General features: G+C 42.3%; 1 protein-coding gene across 1 annotated transcript; it reads right to left on the reverse strand.

Moving 5' to 3' along the window:
* Nucleotides 1-1,257: 1,257 nt before the first annotated feature.
* On the reverse strand, nt 1,258-22,178 carry RAVER2 (ribonucleoprotein, PTB binding 2). The gene is made up of 12 exons (XM_029959740.1): nt 22,056-22,178; nt 19,701-19,767; nt 18,246-18,715; nt 14,574-14,765; nt 13,474-13,600; nt 12,436-12,518; nt 9,134-9,238; nt 8,752-8,863; nt 7,446-7,669; nt 5,981-6,092; nt 5,464-5,612; nt 1,258-2,799 (listed from the first exon to the last, which is right to left on the reverse strand). The coding sequence occupies exons 1-12, from the start codon at nt 22,176-22,178 to the stop codon at nt 2,662-2,664; spliced, it is 1,902 nt and encodes a 633-aa protein (XP_029815600.1). The 3' UTR covers nt 1,258-2,661.
* Nucleotides 22,179-22,421: the final 243 nt, after the last annotated feature.

The raw sequence follows: 22,421 nt of genomic DNA on the forward strand, positions 1-22,421 counted from the left end.
GTCTGGGAGGAAAGAGCTGCAGCTCCTTTGCTGCTTTTGTTGCAGGGCAGTTTTATCCTTATCTGATGATGGTTGTGCCACAATTGGGACTGCCCTGATTGATGTGATGGTGTGAACTGAGTGTGGGGACAAAACCCACTGCAGTTCTCAGTGCCAGCTCTCACATCTCAAACCTGAGCCAGTGCATATAGGAAGGCACAATACAGCCATTTAATAATTTTACAGAGTTTTGAGGCAGTTTTAAAGTCTGCCTGACAAATATTCTTCATGTGCACTTACTTAAATGTTAGTAACAAAAAACCAACTCTGGCATAAAAATGCAAAGCTAAAATTCTCAGCTCATCTTAACCCACCAGGCCCCAGTTCTGAGCTCTTACATGTATTTAAAAAAAAAAGTGTTGTGTTCAAAAATACCAACCAAGACAGAGTGGAGGGGTGGGTACAGCTGTGCATTTCAGTGAAGTTTTTGGATAAACAGATTTGCTTTTCCTGTCTCCCCTCCCCATTACACACCTTGCCCACTGAAGCTGCGTGATGCTGCTCCTCAGCTCGTGCTGTGGGTGAAGGACAGGAAGGGATTAATGACACACTTGGGGATGGAAAAGAAACAAATCCATGTGCAGAACCTGGGGGGTCATTGTCTAAAGGAAAAGAGAGGCCTGAGCACCCCGGGAACACCTGGGACACATATTCCTTAACCACCATTTGACTCCCAGCCCAAGCCCATGTGCAGGTACCCAAGGAGAGCCCATGGGACCATTTCCCTCTGAGCTGCTCTTGGCTGTGACCCCTCAGGCTTCATCCAACAGTGGTTTAACTGGAACCTTCTGCTGACCCTAAATTTGGGCTATAATGTTTTCCTACCACAGTTTGAAAATGCTTTGAGGAGATACTCAGTTCTGGCAATAATAGGAAGATGTCTTTATATATATATAAATATATACATATCAAATTGTAATTATGAGCTCCAACGAGGTCAGATTTATTTTTACAGTGTTACCTGTTGTTTCTGTATGTCACTTAGGAAGCTGAGTTAAATCTGTAAGCACTTTGTTACTCTTTATACAAACAAATTATTAAAGAACTTTTTTTTTTCTCCATGTGCCTACCTTTTTAATCATAAATTAAAAAGAGAAAGAGCTTTTCAAATAAAACTTCTATATGAATAGTGGTCAGAACATGTTTAAAAAACAACCTTTCCCACCTAACCTGACTGAAGTAGTCCAGGCCAGTTTTTCTCCCACAGAAAACCACTTTAAATATGTACCAACAATTTATTTTCATTGAAAAGTGTAACAAGTTGAGAAAGTTGCATATACAAACAGTTGGAACAAAATATTACAAGTGAATTTATCAATACATACAGGTAGAATCCCAGAAAGGCTCCTGTTCTCTGTTTGTGCACAAAAGGTGGGCCAGTTCCAGAGCCCAGCAGCTGAGGGAGGAGGGATTGTGATTGGAATTTTTTGTTTTTAAGCTTTGAAAATATGGATCCTGATCACATCCCAAAGCCTGGAAGGCAAAGTTTAAAACATTTTTTTTTATTTAAAAAAATCACTATTGAAAAATGGCTTCAGTATTAACTAGGAAGAGTAAGGAAGGTTGTGGCCTCAGTGAACTCAGTCCAAATGGATTTGCTGCATGATTCCAAGGCAAAGGATTCCAAGGATTCCTTGGAATGAGGGCTGGCTCCTCCTTTACCTCTCAACACCGACTGCAAAAGTATGGATTGCTAATCTTTAACTATAAAGACTGACAACAGAAAAGAACAATTCTTAATAAGCTAAAAATATAAGAAGTCTTAAAAAAAAAAGAAGGGAAAAAGGAAAATACACTCAATCTGGGAAACAATGGCTGTGGGTGGCCCTGGAAGAGCTGGGACACACCTGGCTCAGCTGTCCCACACACCTGTGGAAGGAGGAGGGGCTTCACCACACCCCGTGTGTTAGACAGGTACATCCACACACTGGAAATCACTGCCTCCCAGGAAAAGCTGCGGAGTCTCAGCCTAAAAGCAGATAAAGGTTACTCCACTGTCCAACTGTCACCTATCCAAATGCCACTGAAAATTCCAAGGCAGCACAGTATTACATCTTCCTTTTACCAGCCATTTATTGAGAACATCACCGAGGCTCTGGGAGTACATTTGGTATCGCTTCATTCCAGGACTGAGAGGAAATATTAAAAATGCCAAGGCTGTAAATGCAGAACTCTTAATCCTGGAAAAAGTCAGGTTGGAAAAAACCACACATTCTGAGTTAAAAAAATACAAAATAATTACTATCAAGACTTCCTCTTTTAAGTTCCTCAGCCTGAGGACTGGAGAAAGGATCAGCTTTCCTTCCTCAGGGATTTATTGCTTTCAGCTGGTGGAGCTGCCACAGCTCCCAAGTCACTGTGCTCTGGCCCTCAGCTGCTCTGTGGGGCAGGTGACAAAGCCAACACTGTCCCCTCTTGTCCCAAGGGAAAGTGAGACCACCAAGGACCAGCCATCCCTCACATACGTACCGTGTCCTTGGATGTGCCGTGACAGAGGGGGCTCCTCCTGGGCCACCACAACCACCCAGGGAGCAGGATGACGTGTATGGAGTTAAGGCAGCAATAAATAGCAGAGGTCCAGGCCTGCCTTGTCCCCTCCAGGCAGGAGAGAGGGTTCCAGGCTCAATACACACGTTTTTTTTTGAGGGAGGACTCTGTGTAACGCACTGTGGATCCCGGAGCTGGGAATTCCACAGGGCCGGGCTCCGGGGAGGAAATGAGGTACGAGGAGCTGCGCTTCTCACTCCGGGCTGGAGTCACCTGAGGGCAAGAAGAAAACAAGTGACATGAGCCACAGCAAACACTGTCAATAAATAACACTCCAGGCTGGGAATTACCAAGGACCTGGGAAGCGACTCCCAAGGCCTGACTCCATCGGCTTTAAGGTCCAGCTCCTGAGTCAGAGCTTGTGCCCTTTCCCTAAAAAGAGCCACCACTCATAAATGCACTGATCCCCTGCATCTGGGGGCTCTAAGGGGGTCTGACACTGGCACATCCTGCCCAACCCCTTATCACACCCACCAGGAACTGTGTGTGATCCTGAGCAACTCAGGAGCAGGAATGCAGTGGGAAAGCTCTGCCTGGGCTTGCCGTGGGCCGAAGTCCACTCGGTGGCAGCACAAGACAAGTAAGAAGCATCTGCAGCCGTTCCGCTCCATCTCCTCTCACCTTAGGGAACAGATTTGGGGGAGGAAGCTGGGATGCCTGCTGGGATCCCTGGGCTCCACTCAAAAGGGGAGGCACAACCTGCAAGCAGGTACTGTAGTCTGGGTAAGATCCACCTGTAGATTCCTAAATGCAGAATGGGATCCAGGATCAACCAGGAGGGGAAAGAAAATAGGTTTAATCGTTCATTTTTACTTGCTATAGTGATGAGCACTCAGCAGGTATGAAAATGCCTGAGTCCCACTAACAGGAGGTGCCATTCACAGCAGCTTGGGTGTGCAGTGATTTCTTGAGCAAAATGTGGGATTTGGGGATAGTTTACTTTACATAATTCCTTAAAAGAGTGTCCTTCTCCTTGGTCACAGAAACCTCAGCTGGGGCAAGAAACAGTCCTTCAATACTCAAATTCAACACTGGGAATACCATTATAGTGGGCTGTTTCTTGGTGGGAGTATTTTTATATTCCTGAATTTACAGCTAACTGGATTGTAGGCTTTTAGAGGGGATAATTTGAGTATGAATCCCAGGGAGTGCAGGGCTGCCCTGCAGCAGGTGACCATGCAGCACCCCTCATCCCACGCTCTCCAGCCCCTCATTCCTGGGGTCCCCAGGGCAGCAGCCACTCCCAGCACACAAAGCAGTGTCTAAAGCAGCCTCACAGCTCATGGGAGAAACAGCCAGTGGAAACAGCAAGAAAATAAAGGTATTTCTCACCTCAGAGGCTTCATTTTCAAACCCATCCACTCTGGCCTGGGTAGAGTGATGTGCCTGAGCATAATGATACCACTGCTGAACAGCCTCCTATAAAGGAGGAAAAATCCTCTCCCATGGCTGTCTACAATTCTTACAGCCTCAAAGCTCTCCGAGATGCATCAAAACACATTTAATACAAGTGATAAAGCTCAAATCAAACATTTAAAACTGTGATTAAGTGCTTAAAAGACACACAAGGCACCACTGTCCTGGCAGTAATGCAGGTACAGTGTAATAATTCCTGTTACATGGAAGGAGCAGACAGTGCAATAGGGCTGGATGGTGACATGTGGCATTTTTGCAGCAATGTGACACCATTTGAGTCCTTCATGGTAGTCAAGGTAATACTGATAACACTAACAGTACGGTACTGCTGATTTTTTTGGACAGTAGTTTACAGATTTGGGCTTAGAAACTACCTCCAGGAGACATCAAAATAAATTTAAAGCCCATAATCAGGTTAAAACAAAATGTTCACAGAATCATAGAATCACAGAATGGTTTGGGTTGGAAAGACCTTTGAGACTATCCAGTTCCAAGCCCCCTGCTTGGAGGGATGGGGAGAACACCTTACACTATCCCAGGTTGCTCAAAGCCCTGTCCAACCTGGCCTTGGACAATTCCAGGGATGGGGCAGCCACAGCTTCTCTGGGCAACCTGTGCCAGGGCCTCACCACCCTCACAGGGAAGAAATTCTTCCCAATATCCCATCTAACCCTGTCCTCTGGCAGTGGGAAGCCATTCCCCCTTGTCCTGTCCCTCCAGGCCATTGTCCCAAGTCCCCTTCCAGCACTCCTGGAGCCCCTTTAGGCCACGAGATCTGATCTGGGAGGTGGGTCTGGTCATCAGTGTCCCAATGCCTGTGGAACTTGCTCTCAGCCTGCAACACTCCCCAGACTCCCCCCCTTATGGCCATGCTCTGATCACCACGTGGGGCACATGGGAAGACACCCCATGCAGTGAAACCAGCAGGAGAGACTGCAAAAATTCCCCAGGCTGTGCAGGAACTGCTGGAAGGCAGAACACTCCTCTCTGGGATCCAGCCAAAGCTCAAAAAGATTTAAAAGCTTCTCAGGAAGGGAAAGAGAAAAACTTCAGAGTTTTGAAGACAGACAAAAGCCAAGGTAGAAGTCATAAGAAGTCATTTTTGTAGTGACTGCCCTGAGCCCAGGCTCTCAAGAAGCAATTTTCCAAGGGTTATGATTTCATCAGGGAATGTACTTTGTGCTAAATCTATCCTGAACACTGACAGAGATGAAGTGCCAGTGAAGAGGTTCAGTCTCAAGAGGAGGGTGGGTTTGGGTGCAGGGAGCCCAGGAGTGGTTTCATGATGCTGGGCAGAGCTGTCCAGCTGCACTCAGGGCTGTCAGGCCACACGTGTGCCAAGAAGTGCATCAGGAGCACACAGAGAAAACAATGAGCAGCTCTGGGAGGGATCTCAGGGATGTCTGCCAGAATTCCTGCTGGCTGAGCTCCAAGGGACAAACCAGGCTGCAAAACACGTACCTGTGTGTACTCCCCAGGCTGCTGAGAGTAACTGAAATAGTTCTCCATTGCATGTTGTGATGCAGTTCCCTGAGACACAGCAGCATCCACCACATTGTTTGGAAGGCCAGTCTGCTGCTGTGGATTGGAGGCTTTGCTGGCAATTGCTGCTGGGAACACAAAGAACACACAGTTTGTACAAACACACGGGCTGTATAAAACACACAAATTAGGTTGTATTCTGGGATTAAGCCAGAAATTTGCCTCTTCACATTAGGCTGTACTCCAAACTAATCAGTGCTACTATGAAGTGAAAGGCTTCTACAAGTTTGTCTGCACCAGGAAGCCCATTACCTCTGAGAATTTACCCTTCCCAAACGAAATATTAACTATCAGGATACTGAAATTTTAATACAGACTGCAAGATTCCCTTGAGGACAAATTTTGTGGTCACTGGATTTACCAGCCAAACAGAGTAAACATTTGCCACACTCTGGCTGTGGAAACTTGCAATTAAAGCCATGAAACATTTGCTTACCTGGCAGGCACATCCCAGGCAACACACTTGCCAAATTCAAGTAGGGGTTGGTGCTCAGACGAATTTCTTTTGGTGGTTCCCCAAGCAGTGAAGTCTGTTTTTTCAAGGGAGTCTGTGAAACAAGTGGACAGGGCAGTTTGCATTATATTTTTATCAAATTTGCCAGAAATAAGGTAAATGTCCCAAAAGGGTTTGGAAAAAAAAAAACTTAGCCCTATGAAATAAAACTTTTAAAATAAATCCTGGGGACAACGATCTGGACACACTGTCTATGCTTTTTCCTTCCAAATTATTTTATAGGAATGTTTCTCTTCAGACTGCAAGTTCTTAAAGGACATTACAAAACAAACAAACAACAGAAAACCTTTTATATGCAAGTCAGGGAATAATAATCATCATAACAACTCCAGATGCTGGGAGTGAGCATTAAAGACAGCCAAGACAAAATCAACTCTTTTCACTTGGAGACACAGGGAAATAAAGGACAAATGAGCCCTGGAGAGATGATGTTGTCTGAAATCTGCCATTACAACACATCCCACTGATCAGTCCATTTGTAAGCCTGGACTTAAAAGGGGAAAATGTTTACGAGTGGAAATGAAGTGTCAGGACTGGCTCACATTTCCTTTGAACCAAATGAAATGCTGAAATAAAACACTGATTTTCTATATGTATACTCATACACCCTATATTTTGTATCTATACCTACGTAAAATTCCACTTCATTACAGTAAAAAATGATTTCAAAAATGAAAAGTGTATTTTCTGAAATAGGAACAAACCTGTCAAAGTTGCCTAACAGATACCGACACTGGATATAATCTGAATTACAAATATATTTCCCCATAAATGTCAAAGTATTTATGTATATTATAAAAAAGTAAATTCTGTTAATGGCAGAAAAAAAACTTCTGAAATAACCAGACCATTCTGGTTCAACTTGAATCCCATCCCATCGTTCTCCCAGGGAATAAATAATATATAAAAAAACTAATGTAGACTAAAAATATGTCAGCTGGGGCTAAGGAGGAAAGGATTAGAAGTGGAAAATTTACAAACACACACAAATATATCTATATTTCTCTATATGTATGCAAACACACACACACACACACACACACAAGAATTGCTCCTGATTAGCCACGAAATTCAACCACAAGTTCAGTTTTCAGCCTTTAAAAGAGACACTGCCCTCGAGATAAATTTCATCATCAAATACTATGAGGCAAACCCATGGAAAAAAAACCCCTCCAGCATTGTGAAGACTCCTTTGTTAAGTCACTTGGACCACCAAAGAGCATCATTGTTCTCTCCCTATTCTTCATTACTGAAATGACCTTAAGATGTCTCATGGATGATCCTGTGATCTGGTGAAGAACTGCACTAAGTTGCCATTAACTCTTAAAATAAAGAGAAAATCCATATGCAAGAAAGAAAGAAAATATTTGTGTTCAATCTTCCTTACCCCCAGATTTGTGTCAGTGCTTTTGAGCTGGTTCTGTTGTTTGGTGTGTCCAGCCCTCAGAGCTCCAGCAGGAAGGGTTGTCAAGGGCTGAGGATAAGGCTGTGATCCCGACACAACGGCTTCGCCCGGAGAGGGTTTGTCTGGAGCATTATTTTGCCCTGGGATGGCTTGTCCAACAATGTGCTGATTTGGGAAGAATGGCAGCATGCCCATCCCTGCTGCTGCTGGAATTGGAGGCAGATTAGATGCTGCAGCCAACCATAAATGGAGAAACTTTGCTGTTACACGAGATTTATCAGCACGTTTTGTTTGGGGGTTTTACCGAGTGATGGGAAGAGCAGCTACAGATCTATTTCCCAGCTGTCCCAGGACATGGACTGTGAGGGTAGTTTTTATTCTTTTACCATCCCAGAAGAAAACAACTCTATTTAATAAAATAAATAGCTTTTCTAAACATTCACTATGATAATTTGTGTTTCCTTTCACTTTCAAAAAAACTGGGAACAACATCCTAGAGGATCCTCTATTGGAATAGAGGGGGAAACCCCACCTCAATTGGCACTAGTAAAAATTCTTTTAACTAAAGAGCTGGAAAGTATTCTCCAAAATTAAAATCTAGATATTCAGAAGAGGCCTCCTCCCCACCTTGCAACCTTTTCCTTGCTCCTGGTTATGACCATTACTCAGATCACATCTAGGATTGCACAACACAGGGCTCAGTGGAGGAAACAAAAGAGATCATGGCATCCTGGAATGGTTTGGGTTGGAAGAGACATTAAAGCTCATCTCATTCCATCCCCTGCTATGAGCAGGGACACCTTCCACTAGCCCAGGTTGCTCAAAGCCCCGTCCAACCTGGCCTTGGACACTTTCAGGGGTGGAGCAGCCACAGCTTCTCTGGGCAACCTGTGCTGGGCCTCACCACCCTCACAGGGAAGAATTTCTTCCCATTATCCCATCTAACCCCACCCTCTGACAGTGGGAAGTCATTCCCCCTTGTCCTGTCCCTCCAGACCCTTGCCAAACATCCCTCTCCAGCTCTCTTGGAGCCCCTTTAGGCACTGGAAGGGGCTCTAAGTTTCCCTGAAGCTTCCTCTTCTCCAGTCTGAACACCCTCAGTATCACAACTGGGCTTTCCTCATGAAAAAAAGGGCATCACTGGCACAGAAATTTGCATTTAAAACTGACATCTGTCACAGACTGAATGTTAAAACTCCATTGCTTTTGGTACAGAGGGAACCAGTCAGATGCATCATTTCAAGCTGAGCATTTCTACTGATTTGGTACGAAACAAAATGCCATTTACACTTCAGAGCTTCTCCTCGGGTTCCCATTCCTGAGCTCACTGCTGGCATCATCCCTATTCCCAGCACTGTCTGGAGGAGCATTGTTGGAGGTTCTCCCAGCAAACCTGGTTTCTATAAGGAAGAATAAAAAACTATGTAAATGATAAAATAATCTGTCCACAGCTATTTCTTATAACTTTCACATTCAGTTAATCTTTCAGCTACACTGAACTGTTCAATTATATTGGATCATAGACACAAAGAAGGAGTTGGGTTGGAAGGGACCTTAAGGATAATCAAGTTCCAATCCCCTCTCATAGGCAGGGACACTCGATGAAAAAATTATTTGTTTCAGCAGTTTTAAGACTGTCCAAAGAGTCAAAGTTCCAGTGATGACCTTACACTGTTAGCCTGGATGTTTTCCATCTTCAGGAGCTGCTGCTGGGGCAGTGGCAGGTGGGCAGGGCTCTGCAGCAGCAGGTTGGATGTGCTCCCCAGAACTGAGCTCTGAGAAATGATTAAAACAAGTGTTAGATGACAGTCATGGAGAACAGAACGCTCTTGAAACATTTTCAGATGTTACCACTTGAAGGAATTTAAGTTTTGAGTTAATTCAGCAAAGGAAAATAACAATTCCCTCCACACAACTAGTTTTGCTTCACTCATAGAAAGTTATTTCAAGTTGGTTTAAGCTCTCGACCACCCAGCCTTTTTTTTCACCTCACAACCACTGGATGGCTTCTAAAGGCTCAAAGTATCTCCAAACACAGCCCAGACCCCACTGCAGCCCCTGGGAAAGCCAACAGGGAGGGCTCAGTGTGTCTGAAGCCCCCACAGCCCGACTGGATGGACTGGAGTTACCTCCAGTGCCAGTAAGATGAGCCTGGAGGAGCTCAGGGAGTTCTGAGCTCTGTGAAAAAGGGCTTCATTGTCTGTTACATTTGCTTTGTGCCCTGCACTGCAATTCTAATCCACAACCTCCACCTTCACAGGCCTCTGCTGCGACTGGGAGTGACTTTCACCCCCTGCTTCACAGTATCTTTACCTCCAAAGAGGAATATCCAGATACCTTTCTCCCCCTCCCTTTTTTACTGGCAACTCTCTACATGAAATCCCGCTCCAAAGCTATTAGAAAGCTTACAAATCACAGTGCTTACAGATTGGCAACTCCATAAAATAGCAATATTTTTAATTCAAAATATTCTGGGTCAGTTTCTCACCAGAACTGACCCACTTAATTAATAATTTTGTGGCATCACGTTTAGACTCTGCTACTGATATATTCAGCATTATGTGCCCTGACCAGCACAGTGGCTTAAAATAAACCTGAAAAGACAAAATGATGTATGCTTTTTATTGAAATTGTCCTCCTGGCAACAGCTCCTGAGTATGATTTGCCAGGTAAAATATAGGTTGTTCTACAAACCTTTTTGTACAGTGGTGTAAAAATAGATTTATGGGACACTGACTGTGTCAAACCAGGACAAGCACAGCTTCCCTCATTTTTTATCAAGTCTCCTACATAGGAAAGATCACCAAAACCAGGGAATGAAGGTGGAACCCCAAAAGAAGGCAGCTCCTGCATAACACCTCACCAGTATTTTCAATCCTAGGTTGTGTCTCTGTATGGAAGGGTTAAATCCCTTGGGAAAAACCCTTAATATGGTCGTCTGGACTCAGAAATGTGCCTTTTAAAAAAAAGATGTGCCATATCTAGATTAGTTATGCAGCTGCTATTTTAATTGTCTTAGTGAATTCCAGTAGGAATTATCCAGGGCTGCTTATTGTCTCCAATGCCAGTGACTGTTCCTTCTAAACTTGGCTACATAACAAAGAAAATGTATCAGTCCAATTGTAAAACTCTGAGAAACACAAGAGTGGAAAAATCAGTTTGGTCAGAATCCTCAAAGGAAAGTCTCTGGGTTAACAAAGATTTAAAAACTGCTGGATGACTGAGGAAAACACCATTGAGAAAGCTTAAAATGTATTATTTTGGCACATGATAATTTATAACTAAGACAAATTAAATAAGTTGAAAGGCTACCTTGAGTCGAAAGATTACTGGATGAATAACCTTCAAATTCCCTCTGCTGAATCATTTTTATTAATTATTTTTTAAATGTTTTGGCATAATCATCCTAAATTACTGTTTCTTCTTTACAAAACCTCGAATACAAAATACAAACCCAAGGCATGCAGGAAGCTGAATCAGTGTGACTGGAAAGGTGCCTGTTCCTCTAGTTTGTGACAACATTTAAAGACAATAAAAACAGTGACCTGGTTCTCTGGCTTTAGAGAATAGTCCAAATAAGTCCACCTAAAACCAGAAAAATGTGCCTAATAGAAGAAACTGGGATAATCAAACCACTGACAATAAAACTCAGGCTACCAGAGCAGGTTTGGAGCTGATTAAATGACAGGAAGCTCCCGGGATGAGAATTAGACTTGTAAGTCTCTGTACAGAGAAAATACTGAGTTGTTTGGCTGCACAACTCCAGAGCCAAAAACCACTGGATCATCATCAATCCCACTGTTAACTGTGTAAAACAGGCCTGTCTCCAGCTGTGAGCAGCAAACACTCACATTGCCTTCCAAGGAAGCACAGACTCTCCAAGGCTGAAGACAGAGCAGCAGTAACTAAACACACCATCTGAAAATGTCATTTTAATAAAAAAAAAACCTGAAAAAATTATGTATTTTTAATATGCACAAAAGCAGCTCAGCTGATGGAGCAAAATTAAGTAGCATTTATTCAGAAGTAATATACTCACCTACCAGCTTTTAGCAGAAAAAACAGAAAGGCTAAATATACTTAATATAAGGAATATCTCTGCATTTTAGTTTGGTCTTTTTAAGATCTGTAAGTCTGTGTTTGCCAAAAAAACAGCAGAAATAACTAATGTTTGTGGGGATTCTAGTTTTTAAATGTGAACTTCTGAAACATCAGAAATAGTAAGTCAAAGCAATTGAACTCCAACCCCTTATAGACATTTATGAAAATCCCTGCCATGAATATTAAATTTGAATTTTGGCTTCTGGCAGAGCTGGAGAAATCCCTGACAGAACCTCAGCTCAAGGCCAAGTGCACCCAGCAAGGAGGAGTTCTGGTGTGGGTGCATATTCCCATCTCCAATTTCCAGGGCAAACTCATCCCAAATATCCTTCACAGCATCTTTCAGAAATTCTGGTGTCCATCTGGAATTCCAGGCACTCTGAGAACACTTTAAACAGCTTATAACGTTGGGGAGGGTTATGACTAAGAAGCAACATCTGCAATTCACTATTTTTATGGCATATGTACCACATTTTGGCCCCTGCAAGTTTTAAAATGAAGATAAACTTGCTGGTTTGAATAAGATAAAATAATCAAGTCTCTACAGGAAGGATGTATGAGCAGTTGCAAAAGAAAGGGATGTGCCAAGCTCCTCGAGATCAAATTTAAAGAGGAGTTTTTGTCACTAATGACAAATTTTCTCTTCCTCTGCAGGTGTTAATAAATCAGAAGCTCAGTTAGGACTAAATAACTCACTTGTGGATAGTAAGCACAGCCTGCTCTTACACGCCCACCTCAAAACACAGAGCTTTCCTTACAGCTTTGATGAGAACACCTGAGTTTAGGTGTAAGTTCTTACAACTTGCAGAGGATTTTTCATGCTGAGATCTTCCCAAATACCTATTTGGATGAAAGTTCTTTTGTCACATACCTGATGAACTTTGTTCAGCTGCAAAAAAGGGGGGCCAACTGCTGAATTTATAAGGTGAGGTAAAGCTGCAGATGCTCCAAGAACTGTTTCACAAACACACAAAAAAATTGCAGTATTTTACAAGTTAGCCAAGAAAAATCTTTGTAAGAGTTATTCTGTAATTTTAAATTTGGTTTCCATGAAATTTTCCTGTGTACCAAAGGTCACTATAATAGAATCACAGACTCATTTAGGCTGGAAAGGGTTACAAAACTTTTCAATACCCCCAGCTTTGATCTGCAATTCCCAGCATTTGAGAGCTCAAAGGTGCTCTCCAGGTGCTCCTCCAGAGCTGAGTTTCCCTGGAAGATGCAGCAAGGTCTGAGCTCATTGCAGGGCCACAGCATTATCTGAAGTGCTCTGAAATTCAGCATTAGCTGAACTGTTCCTTCACTAAAGTGGTCACTTCACACACCCTTTCTGTGTATCTTCTGTCAGTAGATTGTGTCACACACTCTTAGCTGACCCCCACTTGACTCTCCTAATTACCTGGTCCTGTTTCTAATATTTTCACCATTTGAAATGTAATTATATTGGGGTTTATGTGTTTATTCACACCCCTCTAATGAGAAGACAGAAATGTTTTTGGCTAATGCTGTTATGAAATGCTCTGCACAGCTATGGTACCATCCAGGTGAATAAAGATTTACGTTGGGAATAACAGCAGAAAGACTCGGGCTGCAAAATTCAATCTAGAATCAGATTTCAACTCCCCAAAGTCTTGCAGAGGATATTCCTTTCTAAGCCCATTTCTGCTATAAACATTCAGAGGTCACAGATTTAACACGAAGACATCTGTAGGTAACACTAAATTCTCCCCAAACACAAGAGTGTAGCAAACCACCTCTTGCTTTTGCTTTCATAAAATGTGAAACTGTCTATTCAAACACATTGAAACAGTCTGCACAGGTTTTAAACAGAATTTCTACTTCTCTGCTGAAAGCCTTGTACCACTAAGAACAGGGTTTCTTTTTTGAATTCTGTTTTAAAACAACTCACCAGGTTTAACAGCGTGGCCACGCAATTGGGGCTGCAGCAGCATCTGCAACATTGCTGGATTATTAAAACTCTTCATGATCTGCACTGGATTTGGCTCTGGGAGCAAGCCTTTCCTATTGTTCCTCATCTCCAATGAAGAGAGATACAAAAATGTTAGAAGCAGGAGAAAACAAAGAATACATGTAAATCCCTCAAACTTTTGTGATGTCAGTGTACACATTTCATTTGACACAGAAAAAAACATTTCTTTCCCTATTTCCTGCTCTTTTTCCTTCCAGTGAAACACCTAACAAACTATTTCAAGAGAACTTCAAGCATATTATTTCTCCTGACATACATTTTTTTTTCCTTAAACCGAAATGGAGTTATCAACAAAGGAGAGTAAGAGAGGCACTGTTGGCATGAATATCATATACTCACTTATAACAGACTACTCCTCTCCTTATAAAGACGTGGTTTAGACTTGGTTGAAGTGATGAAACTGTGTCTCTGCATTTAAGACACTTCCATGTAACACTTATCACAGTCAATTCTCTAGGAAATAATTTGATAAGACGTGGGTGCAAAAAGCTTTCTTTTATACTGAGCATGAAATTAAACTATTTCTTCTCCTACCTTGAAATTTATCTTAAAACTGACAAATTCTTCCTCTCTGTTTTAAACCAAGTTTTAGCTTGTCAAACAACTGCACTTCCAGTTAGTTTTGTTTTGAACTGGAAAGATTCCTCTCACAGAAAATTAAATTTACTAAAATCCCAGAGACATGTAGGTGTAACTTTGTGATATCTTATGGCCATATTTTGTCCTTCTTCCTGGCACTATGTGTCCATGCTTTGCCCTGGAAAGAGCCTGAACTGGACTGACTATACAGAATTATGGAATCAGGGAATGATTTGGGTTGGGAGAGACCTTAAAGATCATCTCATTTTACTCCTTTGCATTGGCAGGGACACCTTCCACTAGACCAGGTTGCTCCAAGCAACTCAAAATGTTGATGCTTCTGAAAGCTTGGCTCCTTTTCCTAAAGCAAAGCAGCTGAATCCCCGTGTCCCAAACCCGGTGTCCAACCCATCCTGAGGAGAGGTGTGCAGGTATCTCACCATCCTCTGGGCTGCTATAAGTGCTGCCAAGGTGCTCCTTCCCGGCGCTCCGGGGGCACAGTAGGACACCTGGACTCTCCTCCCTTTGAGGGTCATTCCATCCGTGAGCTCCCGGACCTTCTCCGCCTGCTCCGCGCTCTCGTACTCGACCACGGCAAAGTCCCCGGTGCCACCGTCCTCATCCTGGGCAAACTGCAACAACAGAGCAAAAGGGCCAATTCCAGGGACTGCCCTGCAGCATTTCCACTTATCTCTTCCAAAACCTTTCCCAGCTGATACCGAGATCAATGCCCACCCAAACCAGGACTTTCCTGTCTCAAAAGTCTTTCCTGTAAGTTGAATTCCATGTTTTCATAGGACATTTGGCATTCATACTTATCTACTTCAATTCCCACCTCCGCTCCAATCTAAATGGCACAGTCTTAACCTGTGCCAGGGGAGATTTAGGTTAGACATTAGCAAGAAATTCTCTACAGAGAGAGTGATCAGATGTTGGAAGGGGCTGCCCAGGGAGGTGGTGGAGTCCCTGTCCCTGGAGGTGTTTAAGAAGAGACTGGATGTGCCACTCGGTGCCATGGTCTAGTTGACAAGGTGGTGTCATGTCAAAGGTTGGACTTGATGATCTCAGGGGTCTTTTCCAACCTAGCTGATTCTGTGGTCTCATGGAGAACCTCAGCTACAAAATGTATTTAACACATATATAGAGAACAAAGGAGGAATCAGAAGCAAACTGTAAATACAGCTGGATGCTGCACCAATTTTTATTCTTCAGTTTTGAAGCCTGCAATAATCAAAATGTCATTCATCAAGCTCCGGGGCAGCTGCTGAAACATGCAACAATGCAAATTCCACCAGTATCTGGTGCCTTTTAGGAGAATATGAAGTCTGTGGTTGTGTCTACTGCCAAGAGAAGATGCCAGACTGATCAATCAAGCAGACTGGAAACAGGCTTACGTGTCACACAGTGCTCTGGCCTTTGTTTGTAGAGTTTTATAGCAGAATGAGCAGATTTAAATTCAACAAAAAAAGAGGGTGACAAGGGAGGGATGAAGCTTAGGCCAAAATCTCCGGTCCCAAAATAAATAGAAATGATACCCTGACACCAGCTCTGATGGGGAAGAGAGGAAATCTCTAGATTTCATTGGATGAAAACAACCTGTTCCCAGTTGTGAAGCCCTACAAACTTACACTAAGAGTTGAAAATTAAATTTCAAAGCTTTTGAAGAAAAAGGGGGTGGTCAGATGTTTATTGGCACTGTTAAAGCCAGAGCTCTGGAGAATACACATATTGATACATAAATACACACACAGATGTGTTTATGCTAAATATATGTGTGTGTGTCTATATTTTATATTTGTATTTTACTTCAATATCAGTTTAGGTGTACTGGTAAAGACCTGAGGTACTTGTGAAAAGACAGGTTTGAAGCTACAGAACATACATATTTTACTTTTAGTGAAACTGAAACACAGTTAAAAACTCCCTTAACATGTGGAACTGCAGCTACCAATATTCTTGCAAAGAATTCAGGAATTTTTAAACTTCCCAAGCAAACAGGACTGAAGAAAAAACCCTCTGCCCCTATCAGATAACAGTGGAGACCTTCTTGAAAGGTTTTCTGGTCCATTTTGCTGAAGCAAAGGACAAAACACTTTCCTGTAAGTCTTAGGAAAAGCCATTTTCCCTAATATCCACATGTAAGTGTCTGGCTTCAGCTCTTCCTGACTGAATATTTCTATTGTCAACAGAGGAAAAATCAAACCGATTTAGAAATAAACGGTAACTGTGGAATAAGATGAAATAAACCAGTTTATGAAATAAAATGAATAAGATGAAATAAAATTAAATAAACCAGAGTTTATTTTGTGAGGTCAGCTAAATATTTCAGGTAAAAGACTGTATTTACATGATGAAATACTGATCAGAGTTACGAGCAGAACTAAGCCATGAAAGCAGCACAAGAGGTATGCTAAGGAGTTTTCCAGACAAAAACACTTCTCCCAGTCATTGTCTATTGAAATTCCCTCCCCACCAAGGTTTCTGCTGCTCTGTCCTCTCCTGATTTTCCCCTTATATCTCTATCCTTTATGTTACATCCCCCTCCTTGCTTTTTTCACACTTTCTTGAGTCTTCCTCCTCCTCTTTTCTTTGTCCTTAATTTCTGGGTCACCTCACTCATAATTAATTAGCACCGGTGATGAGAATTCATCCACCCTCTTCCCTTTTGCATCTATCAAATTTGAACTATTGTTTACCTATCTCCTCCCTCCTGATTTTACACAAATAGTATTTAGTGCCATTTATTGATGCAGACACAAACTGACTCTTCTTACCTACTGCAGGTGTGACCCAAGTATTACTATGGAGGTAAAAATCAATTTTTAAGTGCCTCTAACTGCACAGCAGAATCCTCTTAGTGAAACCCACCTTTATCAGAGAAGCCTGGTATTCTCTGAAATTCAGAATTTTTAAAAGGATGTTGGAAATTTGTTGGAGGAGCTGATAACAGATTATCTGACAGCTGGAAAAAAAGCCCTGAAGTAAAAGACTTAAAGAGATCAATCTGTTTAGCTAATTAAACAAAGATTGAGCAAGAGACTTGATTGCAGCATTTAATACCTTCTTACAGGAAGAAAATAATAGGGAGTAAAAGCTCCTCAATTTAGTTATCAGTGAGGTGAAGCTGAAGCCAGATACATCCAACTGAGAAAAGAGACATGAGTTCAAAATAGCACAGGATGGGCAGTTTCTGGAAAGAGTTACCTTCAATTTATTGATCTCCTGGTATATTTGGATCGAGCAAGTCTAAGGATATTTACTCTGGCCAACTACAAATTACTGGGGCTCGAAAAGAGCACTAAGGAGGATGTGGTGGCCTGCAGGTGGTCAGGCCAGACAGCCTGATGGTCCTTCTGTTCTCAGACTGGGAATCTCTGGGTTCTTATCCCTTAATTCCCGAGCAACCTCCCAATCCCTGAGCAGCCTTCTGAGAGACTTAAGGAAAAAAAAAAAACCAACAAAAGCAACCCAGTAATGGAAATCACAACTGTGTGACTACAAGGAAAGCTTTCTTTCCACTACCTGTTTCTGGTACTCTGTCTGCACCACATTTATTTGTGGTCTTGTATCTCGCAAACCATGAGGATAAGAAGGAAGTATTTACACTACAAAGGCCTGTAAGGATCTACCTCTTCTGTACCTGCAAACTTTCCTACACATGTACCACTTCCACACCTGGCAAGTCCAGCACTATGAGGTGCCAAGTCTGTATCCTCCTCAGTTAGGGAAAACACAGGTTAAATATCTGCGGACGTTTCTTAATATATTCATTAAATCCATATATACATATATATATTTCATCAGGTAAACTATTTCATACACTCTGGCTTTAAAAAGCAATAAAACCATCACTTTTAAAGCTCTCAAAAATAAAATTATTTTCAATAAATTACATGAGGAGGGAATGTCTTACTAACATTTTACTGGCACTTCATGGGAGTGGTATCCTGCAGAATTCCCAAATATACATCACTGCAAACCCATACCGGTAAAGCATTTGTATCACATCTCACATTGCAGATGCACAGCTATTCACTAGTTCTATGAAAAACAAAAGCCAAAGACAGCAAGAGTGAAACCTTGATTTTGCATAAGACAGAAACCCAACCCACCTGGCAGAACACAGGTTTGTACTTCAGGGAGAAAGCTTGAATCAGTTCTTTTGAGTCAGCACAGTCTTTTTGTAATTTATCTACACAAAGGCACTTGGAGTGAATAAGGTTTGTGGTCAGCTGGTTCACATCCATCCACTGTGCAAACAGAGTGCTCTCCTCTAACTGCTTCCCCAGAAGTTCCAGCCTGGCCTTTGCAGCAGAGTCCTTCTTCATGTATTCCACAAAGCCATAGCCCTTGGAATGGCCAGTGACCTCACTGTACACCAAGAAACACCTCTCCACGTTGCCATAGGCACGCACAAGTTCTTCAAACTCTTCCAAGGTGAATGAAATGGGCAAATTAGTGATGCACAGCAAGGCATCCGTGGGTTGGAGCTGCACAGATATCTCTTTTCCACGCAGGGAATACTGGTGGAATTTCCGAATGGCGCTCTGAGCCTGCTCTCCATTCAACAGAGTAACGAATGCTGCAAGAGACCAACACAGGTTATACCTCCCATAGCTTTAGAGGCACTTACTACACCTCTCCCTCCCCCTGAAAGCCCCAAAAGGAATGAGTTTGAGGTTTACCCCAAAGATGCAATAGATAAATATATATTACAGCATATCTGTCTAAAGGCTGGAATTATCAATTGAACATCATGAGCAATTAACTCAAAAAGTGGCTACAGAAACACAAACACCACTACATGTAACCCAACAAAATTTTATACTTGGGGAACTAAATTAGATGTTCTACTATTAGTCTATTATTTACTATTCTACTATTAGACTGTTATTTGCTATTATTTACTACTAAATATTCTACTGAAGTCAGTACATTACAGATACTACTGAATATCTTTGCTGACAACATCCTCCAGTTCTCACTTTGAGGTTATTAGATCCTTTTTGGGTTTTCAGCCCATAAAACACTTCACACAATCACAGACTGGATGAGGTTGGCAGGGTCATCTTGTCCAACCCCTTCCTCAAAGAGGATCACCCACCAAAAGACCATGTCCAGATGGGTTCTTGTTATCTCAAAGGATGGAGACTCCACTACCTCTCTGGGCAACCTGGTGACCCTCACAGGGAAAAAGTGTTTTCTGACACGAGCAAATTGGAAAAGCATCTGGGTATATTTTCCCCTCAGGCACACATGGTTTGTCCTAAGAGAAGCCTCAGGATCAGTGTTCCAAGGGAATTCAGACACAGCTGGCGCTAGTTTTGTCCCAAAGAGACACTCACTAGGGGAGACCATAGTGAACCAACTCACTTCTGGCCAACATCACTAAATTTCCAACTTCCCACAGCCTTCAGTGAAAGGTGACAAACTGAGCCACCAACAGAGGCCCTGAGGGACAAAGAGCCCAAGTGATTGACAGGAAAGAAGCTGATGACTTCATACCCTGTAGATGATGTTCCTCACAGAATTTAAGCATCTATCATTGGAAGTTTTTAAGTTCTTACCTGTTCTTTTATTTCTGTCCACATAACAATACTTGATTTCATAATCTTTAAACAAGTCGTGGATTTCCTGCAAGAGAAAAGTACAAGTGGCATCAGGTAAACAAGTCACCAGACCAAACAAGTGTATAAATTCATCTGAATTTCAAACAAAATCAAAAACTTTCCCAACAAACAGAAAATCTCACCATAGAAACACTATCAAATATTTGTTTCTAGAAGAGCTGGTTATACTACTGCAGCAATGTTTTTATCTCCCATAAAAAACTGGCTTACTGAATTTGATTAATTTACTTTTCACTCTGTGAGGTCACATAAACACAAAAGGGCGTCCAGTCAACTGTCTTTTGCTAAAGACAAATAACATCACAGTTCATTAAATAGCAAAACCCCCTCAGTTTCTCTGAAGTACAACTGGCATAGCTAAAATACCACACGGACAAGAAATACCGGCAGCATCACATCACACGGTTTACTGAAGGTTGGCAACACTGGCCCAAAATCCAACAGTTGCTTTAGTTTCCTGTGACTGCTCAAGTTCACTTCAACAGATTTTCACTCTTTTAATAATAGATATTCTTTCACCCAGCAGATAATTGTGCCCAGAATACCCCCTGGAGAGTATCCTCTATCAGTTACTGTGCAGATGCTCAATGGAGAATCGATCCCAAGAGTGTTATTTGCTCCCACTATTTAATGGGGAGAGAGGAGTGGGAGGGATGGGTAAAGCAAGTGTAAGAGGTGTGTACCAGCTTGCTACAGCTAATCCCAACAAAACCAAGGTGTACATGCCCCACAAAACTCACAAATGATTGTCAGTTTAGTGGTGAGAAAGCAGAGATGAACATTCTTTACCCCCAAGGACAAACCATGAGGAGTAACCTGGAGATATATATTTACATATTTATATATATATTTAATTTGATAAATTCCACACACAATAGCAAAAGACCATTTGAGCAAGCAAAACCAGCTTTGCCTGAAAGTTTATTTGCAGCCAATTTCCAGCAGCCAGGTTGGTAATTCAATATATGGAGCCTAAAGGTTAATTGGGTTCTCTGTGACGGGTATCAGGTGCACACCTTTTAGTCAAGCGAGCACCTATCTCTGGTTTCACTAGTTAACAGCTGTCAAATACTACATTAATAAAATATGGCAGCACTTCTCCAGCTACCAGACCTCCTCTAATCAGGTGTGATAAAGATGTGGTTTCTGAAAAGCAAAATATGCCAAAGATTCAAGCCAGGTAGGGGATTTGACTGTGGACATTTCCCTAAAGAGAATTAGATGGTTCATTCTCGGTCATGAGAAACTAAGAAGACACTTTCTGCGCTGTTTTGTGCAGCTCAGCTGTACTGTGGCACTGAAGACTCAAAAAAAGTTATTTCTGTCCTACTTAGAAGAGGAACATATTTTGCCTTTTGCATTTCCTGTATTATTTTACAAGAGTAACACTGGTAGTTTTTTATGATGATTAGGTAGCAGGAAATACTATTTCAAACAGCTCTGAACACTGTTTTGAAAGTCATCTGTGAATCAGATGATTCCACATGATTTCCCAGTTACTGCCTGAAACTTTGAGAGGAAGAAAAGTCTGTATTGAACATTTCTTTGGGGATAATTATGAGGTTTCATGTAAAAAATGATGAGAACATAAGGAAGATTTAAAATGAAAACCTAATTTAAGCAAACAGATTTCAGTAAAGATTTCAACAGCATTTTCCACAGGTAGTTGCAAACACTGCCAGGTTTGTGCAAAGGGCTCTCCCAGGAAGGTTCTTGTTCCTGTTCTTTCCTGGGCCCTTGGCAGGGCTCAGACCTTCACCTGTGGAACTGGGTTTGTGCAGTGCTTCAGTGAAAGTATTTTTCACATAAACACCGTTTGTGACAATTTACAGAAGTAAAACACATCATTGCCAGCTCTTAGGCAAATGTGTACTCCTTAAATTAAACAGATGTAAATATCTGTGTTAGACTGAGGTCCTTCTACTCACTGAGCTGGCTTTTGAGCTCAGGCATTTCTGTAAACTTAAACCCCAATATCTCCCAACACTCAGGTCTGGTAGATGTTCTCAGGTCCTGTTCCCCACAGCTCAGAGTACTGTCAGGGAAAGGAACAGGAACACTTCACCCTGCTCCAATCCAGGTTCAGTACTCAACACAGCTGATCCCTCTGATCCAAACTTGGGCTAGGAGGGAATGTTTACTCTGGGAGGAGAAAAGGGTCATCCAAGTCAGGTGTACTCTCTGGTGCGACCCTATTAACTTGCAAGGAATGTAAGCACAGGGCTGTTTCCCTGAGAACAGCACAAACAAACAGCCACGGTTCCCCGTTCCCAACCTCCCGGCAGCTCCTACCTTCTCCTCTGGGGATCCTGGCTCCACACCCCCAGGAAACAACAGGGAGCACTTGCCTTGCCTTAACTCCTGAGGTTTAGGAAAGCAGGAGTGATACCAGTGGTGGTACCACAAGTGAGCCATCCCCAGTGCCACCACCTTGTCCACGCTCGCAGTGCCCACATCTGAACCTTCTGTTTGCAAAACTGCTTCTCCTAAAGGATTTTTTCCTCTTCAATAAATGAATGAATCTACCAATCTACAAAAACTGACTGATAACTGCCACAATAACACTGATTTAACTGCATCTTATTAAGTCTAATCAAAACATCTACCAACACGTTGGGCTGAAGCCTACGATGGGCTGAAGGCTCAGCTGCCCTGGGT

The sequence above is a fragment of the Manacus vitellinus genome, unplaced genomic scaffold, assembly GCF_001715985.3.
Source record: "Manacus vitellinus isolate BGI_N305 unplaced genomic scaffold, ASM171598v3 scaffold_21_pilon, whole genome shotgun sequence".
NCBI classification, from domain to species: Eukaryota; Metazoa; Chordata; class Aves; order Passeriformes; family Pipridae; genus Manacus; species Manacus vitellinus.